The sequence below is a fragment of the Osmerus eperlanus genome, chromosome 5 (assembly GCF_963692335.1).
Source record: "Osmerus eperlanus chromosome 5, fOsmEpe2.1, whole genome shotgun sequence".
Taxonomy (NCBI): domain Eukaryota; kingdom Metazoa; phylum Chordata; class Actinopteri; order Osmeriformes; family Osmeridae; genus Osmerus; species Osmerus eperlanus.
Genome location: NC_085022.1, coordinates 5,079,680 through 5,102,846, shown reverse-complemented (window position 1 = coordinate 5,102,846; position 23,167 = coordinate 5,079,680). Strand labels below are relative to the sequence as shown.

Sequence of the window (23,167 nt, the reverse complement as noted above, 5' to 3'; positions counted from 1 at the left end):
CATGGAGTGGGTAGAAGTAGTTACCCACTACGTAATTTGAGTTTGCCTTTGAACTGAGGGCTAACTTTGGCTTTAGCTAGGAGAGCTACCACAGTCCTAGAAGCAGCACGAAGCACATTCCTGCAGATGGAGAGCAGAGTCCGACAGACTCGAGTTTTGCGGCGAGTGAGAGAGTGTGTGAGTGTTTGTGTGGTGAGGAACAGGAAGTAAAATGTGAGGCTGATTGACTCCAGTTCTGTTTGGTTTCCCCCTTCAGCAGGAAATATCTACCAGAGGAATTTCAGAGATCTGAAATATGGACTTTGCAGGCAGACTGGTTGCTAGCACGCACACCACACACCACACACAGAAAAAGCCTCAGAGAGAGAGAGAGACCCGGAAAGATAGAGAGCCAGAGACATAGAGACTGTGTGTGTGTCTCTTTCTCACACATATCCGAAAGTGAGCTATTAACAGACTAAATGATTAGAGGATTCCTCATGGACTCAAATAAACTGATGTCTATCTGGCTACAGTCTGGCATGACTCCATGAAGACTGAGCATAGTCCATGTCCAGCATCCCAACCCTCCAAAGTCTGAAACGCTGGTCTTGATGACTGCCAATGTAGGTCACACACCAGCCACACAGGCAGTTGGAACGTCCCTGGAGTTTGGTCTAAACCCTGGAGGGTTATTCAATTCAATATTTAGAAGACATCAACCCTGCCAACACACACCCATCATTAATTCTACAGCACACCAGCTCAGCCAACATAACCGTTAAAGAGTGTGCGTGCACATGAGTGTGTGTGTGCAGGATGCACTCCTGCACGTTGTAGGAGCTCAGGGAAGTGCAGTATATTACATGAAAAGAAGAGGAAGGAAGGAACCAGGGAGGGAGGAAGGATTCTGGAAGTATTCGGACAGTGCCTCACATTAACCAGTAGGGCAGAGAGATTAATGGAGAGTCGGCCGCCAGGAAGGAACAGGAAGTGTATTTGGTGAGAGCAGGGAGGGGCCTGCAACCCGACAATTACAACCCACCAATAAGCATCCTCCAAAAGAAGGAGTTTCAAGATAAGTGACCTGACATCCCTTTCTGGAGCCAGGCAGGTCTTCAGATATTACTATGATGTGGAAAACATTTCCTGCTTGCCGAGTCACCTCATTTACTGTGCCATCAGACACCATGCTTTAAGACTGAAGGTTTCAGACAAGGCTACCAGGACTCCTGAATCCACTCCGCTCCATCCTTCAGCGGACACAATGTGGAGGAGCCAGGACAGGACAACAGCTTGGGTTACTGACAGGCTGCTGAGATGAATAAACGAGTATCAGGTTCCAGAGCCGATCGAACATGCGATCCTCCTGGCATGTTCCACTCTCCAGCAAAAGGGGGGACAGGGATGACGAATCATACGACCCTGACAGACGACAGCTAGTAAACTCCCACCAGAGTCGACTCATATGATAGCATAATTTACCTTAGGTGTGTTTGTTTTACCCACCCAGGCCCTAGAGAACTATGTGCCTGTTTCGGAAGTAATATGCAAACTTAAATAAAACATACATGATCAGATTTCAGAGATGAAGTCTATCAATTGTTGAATCGGCCAGGTAGAGAGGAGGAGGAGGGTGATAAGGAGCAGAAGTAAGGGAAGGGGAGAGGAGGAGGAAGTGAAAGGTAGACTGGAGGAAGAGGAAGTGAAGGTGGAGACAGGTCACAGAGAACAGAGGAAGAAGCAAAGAGGACAGTGTGGCCCTCTCACCTGTTGAATAACGTCCAAGTAACACACACACACACACACACACATTCATATATGCAATTCAAATGTATGAAAATCACTCGTACCAACCTCAAGGTCACCAAAACCAACTATCAAATCAAACTCCATGCCCCTGTGCCAACAGAACCCTGTGCCAACAGAAACAAATGTCAAAAGAAACAGAAACTTAAGTGTTAATGGTAGCAACGGATGTTTACCGGTATTAAAAGTGGGTCTCTATCTCATCAGTGAAAACGGTGAATATAAGGACAACGCCGTCCATGACCTCAGGGTGCCCAGCGTGTGATGTGGAGAGCTGGGTAACGACAATCTTGCCTGTGTAGCCTACGCCTCCAGCTGGGACATGAAAAAGAGGACCAGGCTGCGGGTCACTTACAGAGTGATAAATCATCTTATTGCACTGAGCAGCTCATCACACGATGAAACAAACTGCCATTTCAATCATAATATACATTGTAGCAAGGGTGTCTGCAGTACACACCAGCTCTGGATCAATCACACACACACACCGTAGTACATGGAAAGCTGTTGACTCCAGGAATGCGCCTGTCCGATTGTGGGACCAGTTGTCAATATAAACATGCACAGTATATAAGCAGGAACTTAAAGTAAATCGTCTTAAAGAACGAACCAATCAGAGCTGCAGGTGGTAGATGAAAAAAGGGTTTTTACTCCAGCCAGAGGTCTTATCTCCTACCTGCCTGGCTGTTTACTAATAAGGACATAAAGGGTGTCTGCAACCTGTAGAAAACAGGTCCGAAGGTCGGTAAGACTTCGAGGACTAGACATTGCTCACAAAAGGCAATCAAAGGAGGGGGAATGTTACTGTAAAAGGAAAAAAGTCCCTCACCCAGTGTATGACTGACTACTCTAGTGTGCATGTATGGGTATAGGCATGTGTTCGTTGGGCTAACACATACTGAAACAGATCGTTTGGCAAAACAGAGAAACCACACATCTCCTTAGATGGATTCTAGAGGTGTCCATTTCCCTTGTTGCAGGGTGTGTCTTGCCACGTCAAGTGTTGTGTCAGATCCAAGCCGTTCCAGGTGGGAAGAGCTTGTCTGGAGGATTCAGGGGGCTACAGGGCTGAACAGAGCCCAACTGAGTGCTGCTCCCCTGGCCTGGCCTGGCCTGGCCGGTCTGCTTCCTCTGATACGGACAGAAGCCCCTCCGGTCAGATGGTGACACCCCCCTGTGTATTTTAGGCCCAGGGCTGCATGCTGATAGCCAGGGCACAGCCTTATAAGTCACTGACTTATTCCAGGAAGTCTCAGCTTGTGTAACTGTGTTTCTTGCCACAAGGGCAACAAGAAAATTATTATTAAATGTAAAAGCCCGCATGAAGATTACCATCCTAAACCAGGGGTGAAACGTGCCAACAGGGGACTCGGTCAGAAATAACTGCTAAACTGTCATTGTGTAGCATCCAGGTCCTAATTAAATTCCTTACAGTCAGCGGTATCAGGCCTTTTGAAATATAATTTGTGAACACACACACAAATTCTTGACATATTATGTTTACCTTTGAGGTGGTTAATCACAAATGAACCACCTGTAGCATCACACTTATTTTGAATCTAATGCAGGACCAGTTTTTTACTTCCTCAAATTCTCCTCATGAACAGGAAAAGCAAGAGTGATTCAGCATCAGTACGATAACTACTTTCACCTTAGAGTTATAGGTACTATGTCATATCATATGTACTATGTAATAGTACTATATAGTTAATATTGCAATCTGTCTAGGCTATATCCAATTGACTGGTAACTCGTAGCCTGCTAGGTTTTTGCATTAGATGTCTTCAACTGAAAAATTGACGAATTCTATTTTTTGTTGTGTTCTATGATATTTCCTGTCATTTTCAATTCAGTCACGGATAACTTTCAACTGTTGCCTTTGCGCCAAATGCCTCTGATGTTTTCTCACGTCGCTTTAAACTGTAGCCTATACGACAAAGACCACGGCGTGAAACCGAAAAAGTATCTAACCCGAAATCATCTGCTGAGTATTGGATAATTATTTCATTGGTACACAATAAAGAACAATGCAATTTGAGGGTTAGTTATGAATGATGGGTAAAAGTATGAATTTGCTGCAGTTTGCTTCATTACTAACTAAGTTCCTCATATAACATTCCACTTAATCGGTCAGTCGTATACTCATGCTCAATGAAAAACAGCCTGTCAAAATGTACTTACACTTGAGTGTCAGTTGTAACTTCTGAAAATGACAGCAGTCGAAATTGTATCTTTTTCGTTTAATCCAGGTTTTTTTTATGTCTTCCGCATACGTTACAAATTGTTAATTGCACAATTAAAACTGCGTTAATGGTTAGCAAGCGACCGCTATGCTTGCGTCAAGACCGATCGATGCAGTTCTCTTATAGAAGCAAACGGGAGCCGCGGCTGGTGTCTGACAAGGCGGTGCTTTGTTAATGACGTCCAATGGGAAGTTAAACGATACGCTCAACATGACCCCATCATAAATATATAATCGACGAAAGGGATTTACTGTCAACCATTTTTTGGCTATTAAAAGTTATAATCAAGATATTAGAAAGGCATGTTATTAATGAGAGGAGAACAGGATTCAATAAAGAGCATAAGAATAATTTCAACAACTATCACGATTAAATTGTTTGCTCCTCAATGATTTGATAACGGCGTGTTAATGAGCAGGAGAAAGAGAGAGAGAGAGAGAGAGAGAGAGAGAGAGAGAGAGAGAGAGAGAGAGAGAGAGAAGAAAGAAAGAAAGAAAGAGAGAGAGAAAGAGAGAGAGAGAAAGCGCTGACCGTTCAGCCAATCCCACGTAAACTTTAGGCCATAGCTATATTCACAAAGAGAGGGGGCGGTTTTTGGCATTTCACTCTGGAATCACAATTCAAGTGAACACACACTTTGGATTTTCAGGTTTAGGCTCTTCATCACACTGTAAGAATAGTATTGAATAGTTGAGCATCTAGAATCGTAGACAACAGTGCCATCTGCTGACCAGGATGCAGAACCATCTGTGGTTCTACCTCGGTTGTGCCCCAGATGTAGCCTGGCTCTGCCCTCCTACGTACTTCCGCTCAATTTTATTTTTGCTTCTGTACATAGGTCTGGCCATGAGGTACGTAAGTCAGATTTTTCAGGTTGATTTTCTACCGGCGAATCAGCGAACAGAGGGAGTGGCTGAGAACGATGACGTTGATGTTGTGCGCTAGTTTGTGTTGTAGTTCCGTAATGGCGGCGGAGAAAGATGCGAGCAAAGCCATTCGGTCCGTTGTGGCAACGCTGCCAAATATCCAACAGCTAAAGCCGGAGCAAGAACAAGTTTTGTTGAGTTTTGTTGGTGGCCATGATGTTGTGGCCCTCCTCCCCACGGGGTTCGGGAACAGTTTGATTTTCCTGCTACGGCACCTAGCTCTGTTACAGTAGTGGTGAAGGAATTGGCTAAGGCGAACGCTAGCGATTGGTTATAGCAGATCAGAGTACCCGACTACAAGGAAGTCAACGCTTGTCAATGGAGCAAGGCCAGACTCTCTGTACAAATGCAATGTACGAGAGTCTGGTTAGGACCAGGCTACCCCAGATGCACTCCCACCCTGAAAAGCACCCCCTTACGGGAGCACGCGCACAAACCACTCCAATCAAAAAGTGAAAGATTTCGTCTTGATATCGCAACCAAACAGAGAGGGGGGGGGGGGGAGAGAGCTGTCTCAAGTTGCAATTTTTTGTTAAGAGAATAGAAGAGAATAACATTGGTTATTTGTGTAAATAGCTGATGTTCTTCTCAACACAAATCCTTAAAACTAGTAATTCAAAAAGTAGCCTATAGTAACAAACGCGAACAATACCTTCTTACCCAACGACATCGCATTCGGAGGAAATATACCCTAGCTATAATTACCAAAGGAAATGTCTTTTGTTTAGCAGTATTTCACATGGCTCTTCTTCCAAAGCCATGCAGTTGCAGTTAGCTTGCGCGTCGGGGAGGCTACTCAGACAGGTCGGAAACAACAGCCTTCTGATCCAGAATATCAGCTGTCCTGAAAATGGATTCACATGCCTACATGAAACTTACTCTGGTTACTCATACTAGTCCATCAATGTACAGTAAGAATCATTTGATGCTTGGATATACAGAACATACATTACATGGGGGGTGCATTTCAGGGAAGGCCTTGTTTCCCATTTGATAAATGCAATACACCCCCTGCTAACTTTGAGTAGGAAAGTGTCACATGCATGAAACCTACTCTGGTTACTCATACTATAGTCCCTTTTATGTATTGTGAAAATAATTAGATGCTGGGATATACAGAACAGAAATTACATGGGGGATGCATTTCAGGTCAGGGCTGTATTTCGTCTTGCCACAAAACGCATCCCCTGCTGACGTTGACTAAGAAAGTGTCACATGCATGAAACATACTCTGGTTACTCATACTAGTCCCCTCAATATATGGTAAGAATCATTTGATGCTGGTATATATTCCATCCCTGTACACCAACAGCTGCACCTCCAGTCATCAGTCCGTCAAACTCTTGAAGTTTGCGGACGACACCACCCTCATTGGGCTCATCTCTGGCGAGTCTGACTATAGGTGGGAAGCTGACAACCTGGTGACATGGTGTAGGCAGAACAACTTAGAGGTCAATGCTCTTAAGACGGTGGAGATGGTTGTGGACTTCAGGAAGAATACCGCTCCACTCACCCCCATCACCCTGTGCCAGTCAACACTGTGGAGTCCTTCCGCTTCCTGGGCACCATCCTCTCCCAGGACTTCAAGTGGGAACTGAACATCAGCTCCCTCACCAAGAAAGCAAAACAGAGGATGTATTTCCTACGGCAGCTGAAGAAATTCAACCTGCCAAAGACAATGATGGTGCACTTGATGGTGCACTTCTACACAGCCATCATTGAGTTCATTGAGTCCACTGCTTAGAAGGTGATCAGCTGCAATCTGCCTACCCTCGAGGACCTGCACACCTCGAGGACCTGCACACCTCGAGGACCCTGAGGAGTGCGAGGAAGATTGTGGCTGACTCCTCCCACCCTGGACACTCTCTGTTTCAGCCACTCCCCTCCGGCAGAAGGCTGCGGTCCATCAGGACCAAAACCTTACGCCATAAGAACAGTTTCTTCCCATCTGCTACTGGCCTCTTCAACAAGGCCAAGGACTACCACTGATATTTAAATATTACAAGTCCATCCGACACCTATTGCACTATGCACAAGCCACCTTGAATTCTCATTTGCACTATGTTGCCCATTCATGCTGCCCATTCATATTCTTATATTCATACTCTTATTCATATTATTATATTCATATTTTTGTTTCTATATACATTTTATACTCTAAATTGTTATATATTTTAGATTGTTTAGTTCTTAGAATTATTTAGACTATTGTACTTTTTTACTTAATTTAAGATCTTTATATGTTTATTGTTTGCACCTTCCTGCCACAGTAAATTCCGTGTTTGTGTAAACCTACATGGCGAATAAACCAAATTCTGATTCTATACAGAACAGAAATTACATTGGGGGTGCATTTCAGGGCAGGGCTGTGTTTGGCCCTGCCCTGAAATGCACCCCCCATGTAAGAGTACTATTGTCGATGATAATTACAATAAGTGTAAAAGTGTAGTTATAAAATACAATTACAACAATGCAGAGTCTGCAGAGAGTTTGCAGAGCAAATGTCTTGCTTTGTGATCTACACACATTATTTGAAAAGTAATTGTAGGGACATACTAACAATGCCGGTATTTGTCTAAATTGTTTTTTTTTTTTCACCCGTCAGACTTTCCAAATAAAACTTATCCAGTTACTGCAGCTGCGTGCGCGAGCTATGTCGGCGTGCTGCCCGGTGTTCAGTCAAACGGTGAGAGCAGAGCGCTTGCAGCTGGATCTCTCTGGTCAGTCAGCCTCCCGATCACGACTATGGAGCTCATGTCGCTACTCTCTTTTTGTTTACTTTTTGGAAGCTCGAGGCAGTACCTGCTTACTATCGGAGAAGCCTTAGATGACTCACTGGAAAGGGGGCACACGAGTCTGAATGAGATGTTCCGCGAGGTGGAGATGTTAATGGGAGACACGCAGTTCATTCTAGCGGAAGCCGTGGATCAGGTCCATATTCCCATACCGATTTTGGAATACGTTGTAGGCCTACATTTGCAACTCTGCAGGCACTTATCAGCTCCTGCCACAGTTTAAAAGCTAATATTCTGTAGCCTACTGTTGGGAGACTCTAATCTGTTCATTTGAAATAGACCAGACCTATTTGTAGATTGTTCATATTTTTAGATTGTTGAGATTTTTCTCTCTTCTTTAGTTTTACAGACTAAATTGTTTCTTTTGTACATTCCTTGAATTTTTTGTTTTTAATTCGAATGATAATATTGGTACAAATCTAACGATGTGTCGTTGTAGAGTGGTGTATGTCCATGTCCAAATATAGCCTATTGCAGTTCTACAGCTGCGATACACAGAGGAGTGAGTTTGTAGACGTATCCTGACATTAAGCTATTCAAAATGTCACTATGTGAACTTTTGATTTTTTTTATAGATGGCTAGTGAGAGTGCCAAGTCTTCTCTGACTGACTTGGGAAAGCTTGGCACACTTCTCAACGATACCTTACGCACTTCTCGGGATGGGAACCACACCACTGACAGGTTTGGCAAGGTACTCACTCTGCCAGCAACATGGGCAACTGGCACCACAACATGTCACTTTTAGATGTATTTTCTTGTAGTCATGCAATTCTGGGAATGGAAGTTTGTTTGACGGAAATGTGTTTTTTGTTTTTCTCCTGTACGGTAGGATTCTGACGGTATTACAGAGGACACCTCCAGTATGGAGATGAATGGCAGATGGAATGATTTGGATTACGTGAGTTTGAATGTGCATAATGAATTAGCTAGCACCTTTCTAATAGTTAACCTATAGGTTTAGGAACCATCTATGACCTACATAACGTTAGCAGTTTCTTTCTACTGTCAAAAGTGAACAGGCTATAGTTTAACGCCATGCAATATGTTGGCCGCATAGCTGTTGACAAGTAAGCTATAACTCATAGCCTGTATATTTAGTCTTTATATACAATCTACTCTATGGTATAACTTCGTTTATATTTCACACACAGTTTATCAAGCCTTAAATGGTCCGTCAATGTTTCCTTGTGTGAAGCTCAAATTCAAGAGAACAGGAAATTGGTTGTTTGTTTTGAGGCACATACACAGTATCCTGTTGCCCCAGTTGCAGACTAAACGCTGTCAAGGGATTTCATTGGTTATGGTGGAAACAGTCTGAGTATGCCTAAATTGTCAGCTTCTGCAGAAAAAGGAAAGCGATCTAGCTAAGGAACACTTTGAATGGACTGACTGAAGCACTTTTTGTTTCGAATTAGGTCATTTATTTTTTAACAAGTTTAGAAGGCTATACTTTGCATTGTTAAGCAGCAGGAGAACACTAGTATAAAAGTAATTATTTCAACAGACCTTTTTGCCATTAGGGTTATTTTTTTACTGCAGCGTTTTTTTTTAATCTTTACTTTCCTGGCAGCGTTTCAGATGTGGCTGCATTAATAGACTTGGAAAAAATGCGGAGGAGGCAGGCAGGCCTCGGGAACAGCCTGTAGAATGACTAGGGTCTACAACTATTTAACTGTTTGTCTGGAAAGAGACACAATTTTTACATGCATTCAAGAAAACATATTTCCTATGCTGAAACTGTGCTGTAAGCATCACTGTCTTCATAATTCTTCAAAATTATTTTGACCACCTATTTGAAGAAGGGAAAACATTTTCAGAGGAAAATCCGTCAGATTTTTCTATGACGATATAAAGATAAGTACTATGTGGAGTTAACGAAATGGCTAAAAGCATCTGGTATTTATTACCGGAATTACAGTTGTGGGTTCTGTGAACCAGTGTCTCTCTGAGCCACACACACACAAACCTCCTGTACCAAACTCCTGGATCACAGAGGGATGTGCTCCTACAGGAACAGGGAGTGGCCTGGAATGGATGTGAGTTGGTTTGTGAAGGAAACTTTGACCACTCACACACACACAAACAACCACACACACGTACGCACACACAAACATGCACATGTATTTACTAAATTCACGCGCACACACACACATTTTGCTGGAGGGTCTCTGATGCAGGGTCTGTCTCTCTCCTAGGAGTGCATGGTGGATGAAGACTGTGGAGCCCTCAGCTACTGCCTGTATGATGTAGATGCTTCTAGGTGTTTACCTTGTAGAGCTGTCGACATGGTGGGTAGTTAAGGATTAATTTATGGACTGTATGAAAAATACTGAAACAATAGAAAATGTAATATAAAGCCATGGTTCTTTTGTAATAAATGTGATTTATGATAACTAATTGTCCTTTCACTTGTGTGTGTGTGTGTGTTTGTGTGTGGGTGTGTGTGTGTGTATATATATATGTGTGTGTGTTTGTGTGTGAATGTGTGTGTGTGTTTTAGACATGCAATAAAGATGAGGAGTGTTGCTCTGACAGCATGTGTGTGTGGGGGCAGTGCACAGTCAACGCCACCAGGGGCGCTGCAGGGAGTATCTGTCAGTACCAGAGTGACTGCAGACCATTGCACTGTTGTGCCTTCCAGAGAGGTAAGGTCAAACATGTCCAGCTATTACAGAAGGAAAGTCATAGACACTGATTAAGTATCTTTTACTTGATTAGGATCTTTTGCATGGGATACTTAATCATTTTCCTTTGCTAGACACTGTAATCTTGTCAGAATTAAACCTAAATTCTTCTCTCCTTCTTGTCTCTTACCCATCTCCTCCTCCCCCTCTTCTCCTGTCTCATTCTATCTCCCTCCCTCCCCCCTCCCTCCCTGGCTTCCTCCCTCCACTTCCCCTTTCCTCTTTCCCCTTCTCCCTCCCTCTCACCCCCTCCACCCCCCCATTCTCTCTCTCATCCCCCTTCTCCTATCTCCTTTTGTCTCTTTGCACTTATTTTACCTCCCTCCCCTCGCCCCCTCCCCCTTCCCCGTCCCTCCCCTCCCACTTTCCTCTCACCTTCTCCTTTACTCTCTTTTACTCCCCCATTCCCCCTCTCTTCCACTTCCCTCCTTCACTCCCCTTCTCCCTCCCTCCACCCCACCTCTCCCTACTCCCCCCCCCTCCCCATGTCTCAGAGCTGCTGTTCCCCGTGTGCACAGCCAAGCCCAGCAGTGGGGAGCCGTGTCTCAGCCACCCCAACCTGCTGATGGACCTGCTGGCCTGGGACCAGGACGGCCCCCGTGACCACTGCCCCTGCGTCAGCGGCCTTCACTGCCAGCAGCAGGGGTGAGGGGGCAGGGCTCAGCTCAACCCACATGGCAGGGTTTGGTTCACTTCTCTTGGGTCCAGTGGGATTGAGTGAAACAGGCACCTCTGTTTTTGTCACTACTGACACTTCAGGAAGTCTTTGGATATATAATCCGCAAAATCCACTTTGAAAAAGGCACACAAAGCAGTAGCATAGCCACAAGGGGGCCTGGGGGGGCTCAGGCCACTTCATTTACAGGTCTGACCCCTCCAGATTTCTGATTGCTTGATTATGGAGTTGTTGACATCGAAGTTTTTTTTGTGTGTGGCCCCATCATTTTAAGATGGGACCCCCCCAAAACAAAATTCTGGCTACGATACTGACACGAAGACGTGTTCAAAAGAAAATCCCAAAACGGCGATGGGTGATTAAAGGCAGGGTAGGCAATGTTGTTGAGAAGCACTTTTTGTCATATTTGCCGAAAATAACTTCACGTCTTGATAGCAACCAATATATCTTAAGTTTTGACAGTAATATGAAATCATTCTGACATCTGTGGGCGTCGCAATACTGTAATAAACATGACCAATCACTAAGGGGCACCCTGACTATTGATTGGACGGGCTAACTGTCTGTCTACCTACCTGCGTGCACTCTGCCCCTCCACTCAATGCTTGTTACTGTAGTTTTGTAGGAGTGGCTTTGAAGGGAGGAGGTGGGATATTTTGGTTTGAATCATGTCAAAAATAAGCTAAAATAGCTAGCTTCGTGCAACTTACCTACCCTGCCTTTAAAACACCTAGAATGTAATAACCCCCCCAACCACTAAATCTTCTGATTTATTTTAACAGGCGTGGTTCTCTGTGTGAGAAGTAGGTGGGAGACAACGTCACAGAGGAAGGTCTGAATCTACAGTCTGACAGGAGACTGGATGGTTCTGCTCTGACCAGAAACAACAGTTACCCCCTACCTTAGACCTTCCTGATGATCTGAAAAGAATGGACTGGCATGAGAAAGTAGAAATGATGATGAATTAGTTTGCTCGTGCCTGTCAAAATATTTTTTATACATCTTTTTTTAGTTTTACTATGCAAAAACATGAGGTCAATCAGTCACATTGGAGGATATACATAGGAGTTGTTAATTACAGAATGGTACCGTTTTATTCACATTCACTTTTGGGGTTCAGTTTAATTTTCTATAGTTTCAGTTGTCAGACTCTTTGTAGCCAGGTGTGAATCGCATTTACATTTACATTTCGTCATTTAGCAGACGCTCTTATCCAGAGCGACTTACAGTAAGTACAGGGACATACCCCCGAGGCAAGTAGGGTGAAGTGCCTTGCCCAAGGACACAACGTCATTTGGCACGGCCAGGAATCGAACTGGCAACCTTCTGATTACTAGCCCGCTTCCCTAACCGCTCAGCCACCTGACCAGAAATCTTCTCCATATTTTTTCTGTAATCTCAAATTGAATGTGATACTCTCCATACTGTAGCCTACGTATATGCTGTTTATAATATCGACAATTGGTTCATAGTGGGAGACTCTAAGAAGCCAACGTCTTGTAATTGCCTTCTCGCTTGCAACCATGAGAATTTTTTATAAACATTTATCTCTGGTATCCAGTTCCTATGTTTGATATTTACTTGATATTGAGTTAAACATTGTCTATCTCTACCTTGTAAACATGGTAGAGATAGACAATGTTTAACTCAATATCAAGTCCTAATATAGGCCTACTCTTAGTGCCAGCTTGAACATCAGCCAAAAATATGGGACAAACCAAAATATGTGAGTGATCTGCCATTAAGTGACCACATTGTCTCCAGTATTGATTCCGCAATCTACCTGTTAAAATACTTTGACCCACAAACATGTTTAGTGAGTTTTGGGGTCAGGTCAAGAAAATTCATGTCCTGAGTTGTATTCACTTGGAAAAAAAGCTTGTTTCCACTTTTTTAACAAAATAAATGAAACACAAACTTCAATGAATGTCTATATTTTTTTAAGATATACAGCACTTCCAAAGGACACAGACAACAGACAAGGACTACGTACGTCCACTGGGTGGCAGTATTGTTTACAAGTACCCTCTGTCACCTCATCCAGACTAGCAAAAAGATTCGAGAAAACAAGTAACATGAATATTCTCGACTCCCTTCATGCATATTCAAATACATGGAGAAAACAGTCGTAGCGAACAAGACAACAGTTGGAACACACCCAAGGTCAACTCCCTTTTTTATTCAACTTTTACACAAACATTTCTGTTCTCCATATGTTTATGCCTCAAAGCCAAATATTGAAAATACCAAGTAAAATATGAATGCTGTGGATTTATTCATACTCTCATTTCCATGTAAATGTGACCTATGGGAGAGCGGTTTGTTCCTCTCAGCAAGATCAAACGCAAAACTGTTTATGTTTTTCAGCCTTCTGTTGCAGTGAGTGCACATGCATTCATGCTTGCCTATTAACAACAAATCCACTACCTTACATCTTCTTTTGGCATTTTCATTTTGAGATTTTGTGGTGCTCTTTTGTGTGAATACTGCACTTTAATTTACAGCTGTTGTGTACATTTCACTTAAAGCATACACTTACTGTGATGATAGTCTCTTCCCCTTTTATTTAAGGAGAGCATTTGCATGACAGATACATGCAATATGTGTTGCAAGGACAGCAGTTTATCTCCCCCAGCACTGAGGCCATGTACAACATTACACTTCATTTCGTTGGATTTGATGTTTATTCAATTATTGGGTACAATAGTGTATCAGGCAAGACTGTAATTGGCATTGGTTCCTCATACGGAGCTCCTTGTTTTTTATTTTCAAGGCTGCTCACTGTATAATGAGGTGAACAAGCTGTCCTTACAACTGGGATCAGTCATTACACATGGTGTCATGATGAGAGAGAGTGCATACAAGGGGAACAAGGAAACATGGAGGTTTATTTAAGCTTCCTGCCTCACAGATACATTGACTTCATAAATTAGTATAGTCGTAAGTCGTACATGACATTCTGTAAGGGAAGAGACATGAATGGTGTCTAAGGCTTTTAACATCAACAAAGAAGGAGTACACTGAGGGACAAGCTATGAGAATCAAGTTTCTCACAATGAAATTATCTTCCTCATAGAAATAGAGGCTTGATTGTCAACTTGAGAACATTCTCATTCACACTGCTCTCTCCTCTCCAGCACACTGCTCTCTCTAAGGCCAAAAGTATGTGGACAAATGTGTCAAACGTTGCATTGCTAAATCAAAACTGGAAAGCCTTCCCATTCCCAGAAGAGTGAAGACAGTTACAGAAGCAAAGCTGACAGGAACTCTATAATATGATTTTGTAATAAGAGGTTTGGGAAGCAAGTGTCAATAAAAAAAAATATTAAGTGGGTTTGGCAATTCACCTAAAAGAGTGAGTGCTTGGTAGTTCAAATTTTATAGACCTTTAAACAAATGACAAACACTGAAAATGGAATTAACGAATAATACTATTAATTTGTTTCCAGAATATCTTACCATTGGGTTATCATCAGTCAAAAGAAAAAAAAAAGAATTATCTTCTGGAAACTATCAAATCAATCTTTGACAAGTCCAGCTATGATGAGCTGAAGGAGATTGTGGTGATAGTCCACCTGGCAGACTTTGACCTTACCTGGTGTGAGAATCTGTCTGCATTTTAGCGGTCGTGAGAATCTTGTTCAGGAAATCTCCAGGAAGTTTGCTCATCACATCATAGCAGGAAGGCTTCTGGTGATTCATGCCCCTAAGCAGTACTACCCACCCTTGGAGGGGCTGAAAGGAACTACAACGATCCGGAAGACAGGGTCCAATTCCCCTCCAAACAAAACACGGACTACGTCTTTGTCCTAAATTTCTGCACCAACCTCTTTCATTTCTACATGATGCTTGAGGACGATGTGCGTTGCTCAAAGAACTTCCTGACAGCCTTGAAGAAAGTGTTCACCTCAAGAGAAGGTTCCTATTGGGTGATGCTGGAGTTCTCTAAGCTTGGATACATTGGGACACTCTACCAATCTAAGGACCTGCCACAATTGGCCCACTTCCTTCGTATGTTCTACCAGAAGATGCCCTGTGACTGGCTTCTCATTCATCTCCCAAAAACACGTCATCCATTTCAAACCCTCCCTGTTCCAACACATGGGGTACTACTCCTCCTATAAGGTAGCAGAGAACAAGCTGAAGGACGATGATTTTGAGGAAAACTCCATTGACATGCCTGAAAATCCTCCAGCCAGACTTCACACAAACATCAATGCATTTGAGAATTATGATGCCACTAAGGCTTAAAGCAGTGTTGTTGATGAGTACTTCTGGGGAAAGCCTCCTTCAATAGGAGACCTGTTTGTAGTAGTTTCAAACATATCTGCAGATTTTTAAAATTAAGGTGACCACATCAGACGATCGACTGAATGACATTCATCACCATGTGTTCTAGAGGTGGGGAAAAGTTAGTAGGAACAAAGAAAAGCAGGCAGTGAACTTCCTACACCACATTAAGAGATTAAAAAAAGGTAACATTGAGGTGCAAGATGTGTATAACAAAATTGGCTTTGACATTGAGTGTGTGCATATTGTGGTTACTGTCAGTCAGAAAGAATGGGTTATCATCAAAACAATAGGTTTATGGACAATGCAAACAACTAATCAATGAAAGACTGACAATCTCAAAAAATATGTAAATGGTTTGTAAGCTATTAGTTTAATACATTGTATGCATCAACATTGTGTGGAGTTTGAAACTGTGTTTCCAGTTTTCAATACTGACTTTTAATGTTAAATACTTTTAGCACATAATATGCTACTTGTTGGAACTGGTAGCTCAGGATCGTCTTTGGGCCCCCACACTCCAGCTCAGGTGGTGGCGGTAAAGCACCAAAAACGGAGGATGCCAACCGCCGTTAAACACCACTGAGGAAGAATCCACATGATAGCTCAACGAAACATATCTTGGCTACTGCGTTTTTCCTTAAGCTACGAACTCGTTAGCTGTGTTTTTTTAAATCAACACTTGCCAACAGCTACCTGGCTGCAATAATGAGGCGTCTTGGTGCTGTTCAGCAAAAAATACCATGCGTTTTAATGACGGAGGTGAAAGAAGAACCATCCATAAAACGCGAGAGTCAGGTTGGTTGGAGGCTTTAAACGTTTTAAGATAGCCAATTAGTTGATCCTTTGGAACTGAATACGCTGTTCTCATATAGTTAGGTTAGAACGTTGTTTTGGTTTGCATTTTTTCTAAACCCTGAATCTGAATTAACGGGGGATGCGGTCGTTCTGTTGTTGCTATAGCTTCTGATCTGGTAATGATTTATGGGAATGTGAGGTTAATGTTTTTGATTGTTTTCATAATTTTGGTTTCATATTTTTGTGATTGTTGTGTTTGTTAGTATACCTATATGGGTTTAGAACAGGTTTGCGGGTCGGCTATGTATAATTACGGAGGGAGTACATTTCCGGTAAAGTTCCGGTGTTGTACCGAAATCAGTGACTTATCGAAAATTGCAGGGGTTACTGTTACAATGGCTTGCCAATGTTAAGATTAGGTTACGGTTAGGATACTGTAAGGGCTCGAACATTTGCTAAACAGTACAGTATGGCAAGCCATTAGAACAGCGACCCCTGGTCACAGTTTTGGATAGGTCACCGATTTCGGTAAAACACCTGTTAATGTTCATGCGTTGAACGTCATTAGACAGATGAGTTCATCGACATTGATGAACTCATCTGTCTGCATTCTTGCTGTCTATGTGGCACATAAATTGGTTCAGAAACAGAAATCTCTGCTTCTGAACGTTTACTAGTACTTCCAAGCTGGCTCGCCACAAACTGCATAATTATTGACAGAGGCCTATTTGTCTTTCTGGAAGTTATCTAGCAAAATGTCCGTTGATTTCCCACACATGAGTTCACAGCAGTCGCCGAGTTTATGATTCTGTCAGATTCCCCCCATCATCTGTATTTATTATTATAAGTGTTCTTATTCTACAGCAATTTCGAGTTTTAGCAACCAAAACTGTGAATCCAGTTGCACTTGAATCGAATGTTGAATGTGCACTTGCCACAGAAAAGCTGGATGGCACCTGCTGCTATGTTACTGTTTATAAGGGTGAGACATAATTTACATGATTTTAGTATAGTTTAAAAGCTTGAATAGCAATAAAGTTTTATGTTGTGTTCCTCATGTTGCTTCTAGAATATGTAATGATAATGTGTATTCGTTTTTTTCTAGGCCAACCCCACCTTTGGGCTCGTCTAGATAGGAAGCCTAACAAGCAAGCAGATAAGAGGTTAAAACAATATCATCATTCCCACGAAACCTGCAAAGGTATCTGCACTGTGTGTGATATACACCCCCAAAAAATGTTTTTAAGGTAAAAAAAGTAATCATCACAATATAACAAGTCAATAAAAATTCTGGGATGTTAATCTGTCCAGTTAGGAAGCATAAGCAATTGTGAATCAATGTCACAACTTTTGGTGCGAATGAAACAGGTGCACTGGAGAGGCAACAGCAAGACAATCCCCAAAAAGGGAAGTGGTTTTGTGTGTGGTGGCCACAAGCTCTCTCCTTATCCTTCCTGACTGATTCTCCTCTAGCTTTGCATTTTGCTAGTGTCCTTGTCACCACTGACTGGTAGCATGAGGCAGTACCAACAGCCCATTCAGGTTGCACAGGTAGTCCAGCTCCTCTAGGAGGTCACACTCAAACGTGCCGTCACAAGAAGGTTTGCTGTGTCTCCCTGCTCAGTCTCAAGAGCATTGAGGAGATACCAGGAGGCTATTCACTGTCTCATCAGGAGCATGCCCAGTACAATTGTCTCCGTCTGAAATATTGCTCTGAGGACAGATCAATGTCGTCACCATTTTGCACTTTGATTCTGTCTACACATGACTGACCATTGTGGTCACTGATGAGATTATGTTACGACACCAAGGAAACCATTTGATTGCATCTGAAGAACAGTGAGTTATTGGGCTTTTAACAGTTTAAGATGACAGTGTAAGAATGACTAAAGACTTTGAGGCCCTTTTTGTTGAAACATCTCTACAAGGAGGTGTATACAACCCTGTTGAAATCATTGTTACTCTTGAGTGACACATCTAGACCCTGGTAGCTTCTGTGCCCTCCAGGTCTGCAGACGTTAAAACGGCTACTTGACAGAACCGTATTTGCTGTAAGAGCCTAAACGCTTACCTCGCGTATCCATGAAAATAGTGTGCTGTGTCTGAAATTCCACAACACCCTACTACTGAGTCACATTATGAGTTGCCGTGATGAAATTCACGCAAGTTGGAACAGCCTGTGATTTCTATTGGTTAACCTATGGAGAGAAAGGGGATTTTTTTTCTTTTTCTGAACAAGTTTCTGGACAAATTTAGAATTAACTTGTTTTAGGTATAGCATCATTATCTACCATCCTTTGTTTTTATAAAGGTAATAGATGTTGTTTTTAATATGATGTCAATATCATAATAAAACTCAACGTAATTGATATGAAACCCCTTCGTACATCAGGCTTTACCTGGAACGTAGAGAAAGATTTCAAGACATTGCCAGAAGCTTGGATCCCTGCACACAAAGTCCAACACCTAGCTGGCCAACCAGTACCTGATGAACATGGACACATTCCAGGTGAAGAGCTTGGTTACAATGATCCAATCATATAGCTATCCATTTGTCTGATTGTCAATGCATGTATCCTACAGAAGACATAATGGTATCAATTTTGTGTTAGGTTGGGTTCCAGTGGAGAAAGACAACAAACAGTACTGCTGGCACTCCTCTGTGGTGGACCATGGTGCTGGGGTGGCTCTTGTTCTCAGGGTCAGTGCTGAGAATGAAGATCTGCTGGAGATCACCATGGTCCCTCTTGTAGATCTTCTAGAACAAACCCTGGAGCTCATTGGAACGAATGTCAACGGGAATCCATATGGTGATTATAAAAGCAGCACAATGGGTCCCACTATTTACTTATACACACTGATATTGACCACATACAACACATATGTATGTAACCTTGTAGACCATGTAGAGACATGGTCGCCCGACCATGTAGAGACAGAAATTACATGCCTTTGTGTAAATAAGATAAATAACATAAGGCCATTTAGTTTGTTTAATAAAAGCAAGCTATAGACCTGTTTTATAGGAAAGGTAACCTTAAATTACTTATTTTGTGATCGGGCGCTATATAAAAACTAAAAATTAAAAAATATATTTTTTATTTTATATTTTTTAACCCTTGTGTTTATCTTCGGGTCATTCTGACCCATCAGTCATTGTGACCCACCGTCGTATTGCGACAACTTTACCACATACAAAAACAAAGTGAAGCATTTTCTTTTAACCGTTGGGCTGTCTCAGACCCCCCACATTGCGAAGGTTAAAAGAAAATAATTTGTATTTGTTTTTGTATTGGGTAAAATTGGGTAAACACAACGATGGTTCGTTATGAACCTTTGGGTCATGTGACTCGAGGGGCAGCACAAGGGTTAATTAACTTGACCTTCCAGGGGGGGCTGGGGGTGCCATTGGGGGGGCGGGGTGCCCCCCTAATATAATGGTAGGGGAAACCCTGTTGTTCATGTACTTGAACGAGACATCATACAGCTCTCATTGCTGTCAAATTTTTGTAATCTGTTCGTTTGTTTTGATTTAGTTTTCCTCTTTCAGTTTTATTTGAGAATAATTGTTGAGTTACAGCCAACATTGTTTAATGTAAACAGAGTTCGGTAACACTTTAGAATAATGGTCCGTTGTTAACGAGTAGCTATGTAGGAAGTTATAGGTAGTACTACATTAACACTGAACTTAATACTATTAACTAATATGGAACCAAGATTAACTAAGCAGTAAGTAATAGCTAATTTAGTACAAAGGTAGTTCCTTGGTAGGTATTTGATTATTACTAAATAAATATATCCTCATTGAGAACTACTTGTGAACTATGACCAATTAAGAAAGAATAACCAATTAATTACTAATCACTAAAGTAACATGTCTAAAAATGAACAATTGTGGTGTTTTTTACTCTTTACATGGTCATAACATTTCAAAAGCTTGTGCCTCAAATGGGTTCTTTGTGGAAACCAGTTTATGAATATTAATCCCCCCAAATACATTAGCTACAGGTTGAGATTGTGACTACTACTCTTACCAAAGGATGGACGTATGTTCTCTGTTTATTTCAAACTTGAACATAGAATAATACAAATAATGATAAATTGTTTACAATTCTAAATAATTAGGAAGTGATGCCGACACACTCATGATTGGATTAGTTAACTATTATGATATCTATTGAGTGTCAGTTCAATATGTCTCAGACTCCAAAGACCTACCTTTATGTTACAGTAGCCGCCTGAGGAGGACTTCTCTTTAGGATATGAATATACACATTGATGTTCTCTTGTCAAAAACAATTTTCATCCTTAATGAAGACATTGGCTGCATTTATTTTGCAATAAGCGCAAAACCACATCTTCCAGATTACAATGTTTGTTATAATATTACTAGTGCCTCACAGAAATGTATGTTTGTACAGTATGTGTCAAATATAAAATTAAATGACTTAATATATTACTTGTGAAAAACATGTTAACTCCTCACTAATTACTCAAACGTTACCTTGTCATCCCACAGGAACTACTGATGTGGACCATTATTTCAAAGTGAATAACAAGTTCGGTGTTAATGTAGTACTACCTATTACTTCCTGCATAGCTACTCGTTAACAACGGACCATTATTCTAAAGTGTTACCCAGAGTTCTTACATTAATTATTGTTATTAAGGTATTCTTGCTTCGTGGACTTATGTTTATTACACGATGAGGTGTATATGCTCACGTGTCCAAACAAGAAATACAGGATGAGGGAGCAGAAAGTGTGATTTCAGGTTTATCGTTGTTGGTAATGGCTGTGTTTTGTGCTGACATTTTCGCAACCGTTTATAATAGGGATGGGAAGTAAAAAGCAACCTGTCCACGTGTTGGTGGCACATGGAAGCCTGCGCTTCCGGAACCCTCCCCCTGTGGGCTACCAGCAGCTCTGTTCCTGGTTCCAGGACAGCCCGGAAGGTGGAGTGGAGGGCATCGTCTGGCACTGTAACAATGGCACTCTGGTGAAGGTATGCTAAATGTTGAACAATAATCTCAGGTATGCAAATACCTGAGATGCGAACTTTTGCCCTTGAAGGAACATCTTGACTTTACTTTCCACCGGAAGTTTCTTGTTGATGGCTTGTGTGTTTTCTTGTCCAATAGCTTCATCGTCACCACCTGGGGCTGAGGTGGCCAGATGGAGAGACCTTTCTTAACACCAGGCCTGTGGTTGTGAATGTGGAGGGGACTGTGAAGGAGTATGACATCACAAGGAAGGACTTGTTCATAGCTCTTGGAAAGATAAATGGACATGGCTTTAAGAGGCTTCAAGACATTCAGATTGACTCTTAAATCAACCCAGGCTGTGATCTAGACACATGCCTCTTCATACACTTTGGAAAGGGTATGGTAGTTAATGTAAATTTAAATTCAATATCTTGTTTACATAAAGATGACACTTTCACCAATGCTACGGTATAACATTGCTAATGTTATTGTTGCCATTAATATTCTTTTTTTTATATATGAATACAAACATTCATATTTAATAGCACTAATCTTATTGATGAATCTTGCATGTTAATGAAGATAACTAAAGTGACTAATTTTTGATAGAACATTTTAATCAATCAAGATTGGTGGTCACCGGAGTTTGTGGGAACTGCAGAAATGTGCATTGACTGACCCATCAGCCTTATTGCATAAACATTGTAAATATGATGCCACATTAAATGTGTAAGGTGAACAATACATGGCCCGAAGGCAGTTTTTTTTTCTACGCATTCTTTATGCAAAACAGACATTTTGCATGGAGTAATTTTACCTCAACTTCTCACACCATGACTGCAAATACTGTTGCACTCTGAAGTTAGATGTTTGTAGGTTCAGAGTTCGCCATCTCAAAACCGTGCATATTACTAAACATAAGTGAAACTTAAAGGCACAATAAATGAATACGTTTGTATGTTGAACTGGAAAAAGTTAATGACTAAATGCAACATATAACTATTAGGAGGATATGTGGCCTGTTAGATCATTCTGAAGTACCATCAAATAGCTGTTCAAACACAGCTTGAAAATATTTAATTATGTGGCAGTTTAAACACAGTACAAATTGAACAAATGTATCGTCACAGATCTGCAGTCTCAATTCACTGCTTTTGCCAATCCTTATCCAGGAGATGCTATTGCCTGATACTAAAGTAGGAACTTCCACACAATGTTTGGCAAACAGATATCCACATTCGTCTGCAACATATAAAGTAAATAGAAAAACAAACCAAAAGGGCATTTCAGTTGGCTCCTTCTTGGCTCCGTCCACATCTTTTGAAACTGGTTCCACATGTTCCTGGCTTTTATCATAGATGTAAAAGTTACATCTATGACAGACATTTTGTTGAATAGGTTTCATTTGTAAGAACTAAAGTGTACAGTGATTGTTTTGTTAAAATATGAGGTACATATTTTACAAATGTAATATTCCTCACTATTGGGTCCTGTATTATATTTATTTATCCTGTATACTGTTATACTTTTATCTTGAGTGGATCCAATGCACACAATAGGCCAATTCAGTTCAATACTTTAATTATTTCGTCATGAAATGTTTTCCCAATGCTTAGTTGCACATTATCTATGTACATCTGAGAAGCCACAACATGTGAACTTGATGATCCTCTATATGTAATGTCCATTTTCCAACACTAAGCTACGTAAAACATGACATCTCTGCTCTCCAATTCTCTAAAGTGCTGTTTGTCAATGACCACTGCTCTCATGGCAAGTCCCCATCTATGGAGACATCTCGTAAATTGATTTCACGTCCTGCTTATAATTAACCGGGTTCACATTTGGTATGTGGAACATACTAAAGTTAATGTTTAAAAAAACCTTTGTCTTGTGTCTTAAACTGTATCTGATTCTTGATCATGCGTTACAGGAGCATGTGGGAAAGTGTGTTTTTAGACCAATGAGAACCTGAAGAATAC

The 23,167-nt window shown here is 41.6% G+C and overlaps 3 protein-coding genes and 1 pseudogene across 6 annotated transcripts in view; 3 read left to right on the top strand and 1 right to left on the bottom strand.

Moving 5' to 3' along the window:
• mical2b (microtubule associated monooxygenase, calponin and LIM domain containing 2b) overlaps positions 1-4,172 on the bottom strand; it is a 35,634-nt gene extending 31,462 nt beyond the window's left edge. For 2 of the 4 annotated variants that reach the window (XM_062461335.1, XM_062461337.1), the window contains exon 1: positions 3,970-4,172. The gene's annotated coding sequence lies outside the window, so the exon portion shown is untranslated. Of the gene's footprint in view, positions 1-1,964; positions 2,085-3,969 lie in introns of those variants that run through there. The other 2 variants (XR_009930462.1, XM_062461336.1) reach the window with 2 other exon arrangements.
• Positions 4,173-7,622: 3,450 nt separating this feature from the next.
• LOC134020953 (dickkopf-related protein 3-like) lies at positions 7,623-12,669 on the top strand. Its single transcript, XM_062461334.1, has 7 exons — positions 7,623-7,888; positions 8,328-8,444; positions 8,583-8,651; positions 9,952-10,041; positions 10,254-10,398; positions 10,932-11,082; positions 11,896-12,669. The coding sequence occupies exons 1-7, from the start codon at positions 7,703-7,705 to the stop codon at positions 11,918-11,920; spliced, it is 783 nt and encodes a 260-aa protein (XP_062317318.1). The 5' UTR covers positions 7,623-7,702; the 3' UTR covers positions 11,921-12,669.
• Positions 12,670-14,525: 1,856 nt separating this feature from the next.
• LOC134020616 (alpha-1,3-mannosyl-glycoprotein 4-beta-N-acetylglucosaminyltransferase C-like) lies at positions 14,526-15,364 on the top strand (annotated as a pseudogene).
• Positions 15,365-15,939: 575 nt separating this feature from the next.
• On the top strand, positions 15,940-21,693 carry rlig1 (RNA 5'-phosphate and 3'-OH ligase 1). Its single transcript, XM_062461333.1, has 7 exons — positions 15,940-16,201; positions 17,066-17,183; positions 17,307-17,402; positions 18,594-18,710; positions 18,814-19,011; positions 21,036-21,205; positions 21,342-21,693. Exons 1-7 carry the CDS (start codon positions 16,112-16,114, stop codon positions 21,528-21,530), a joined length of 978 nt encoding a protein of 325 aa, XP_062317317.1. The 5' UTR covers positions 15,940-16,111; the 3' UTR covers positions 21,531-21,693.
• The last annotated feature ends 1,474 nt before the right edge of the window (positions 21,694-23,167 follow it).

What these genes read in the sequence shown, in the direction of transcription:
- LOC134020953 (XM_062461334.1), top strand. Translation starts at nt 7,703, where the DNA reads ATGGAGCTCATGTCGCTACTCTCTTTTTGTTTACTTTTTGGAAGCTCG. An exon ending in CCACTGACAGGTTTGGCAAG is followed by an intron (nt 8,445 to 8,582) that starts GTACTCACTCTG and finishes CCTGTACGGTAG; the next exon opens with GATTCTGACGGTATTACAGA. An exon ending in CTGTTGTGCCTTCCAGAGAG is followed by an intron (nt 10,399 to 10,931) that starts GTAAGGTCAAAC and finishes CCCATGTCTCAG; the next exon opens with AGCTGCTGTTCCCCGTGTGC.
- rlig1 (XM_062461333.1), top strand. Translation starts at nt 16,112, where the DNA reads ATGAGGCGTCTTGGTGCTGTTCAGCAAAAAATACCATGCGTTTTAATG. An exon ending in TGAACATGGACACATTCCAG is followed by an intron (nt 18,711 to 18,813) that starts GTGAAGAGCTTG and finishes ATTTTGTGTTAG; the next exon opens with GTTGGGTTCCAGTGGAGAAA. An exon ending in TGTCAACGGGAATCCATATG is followed by an intron (nt 19,012 to 21,035) that starts GTGATTATAAAA and finishes CGTTTATAATAG; the next exon opens with GGATGGGAAGTAAAAAGCAA.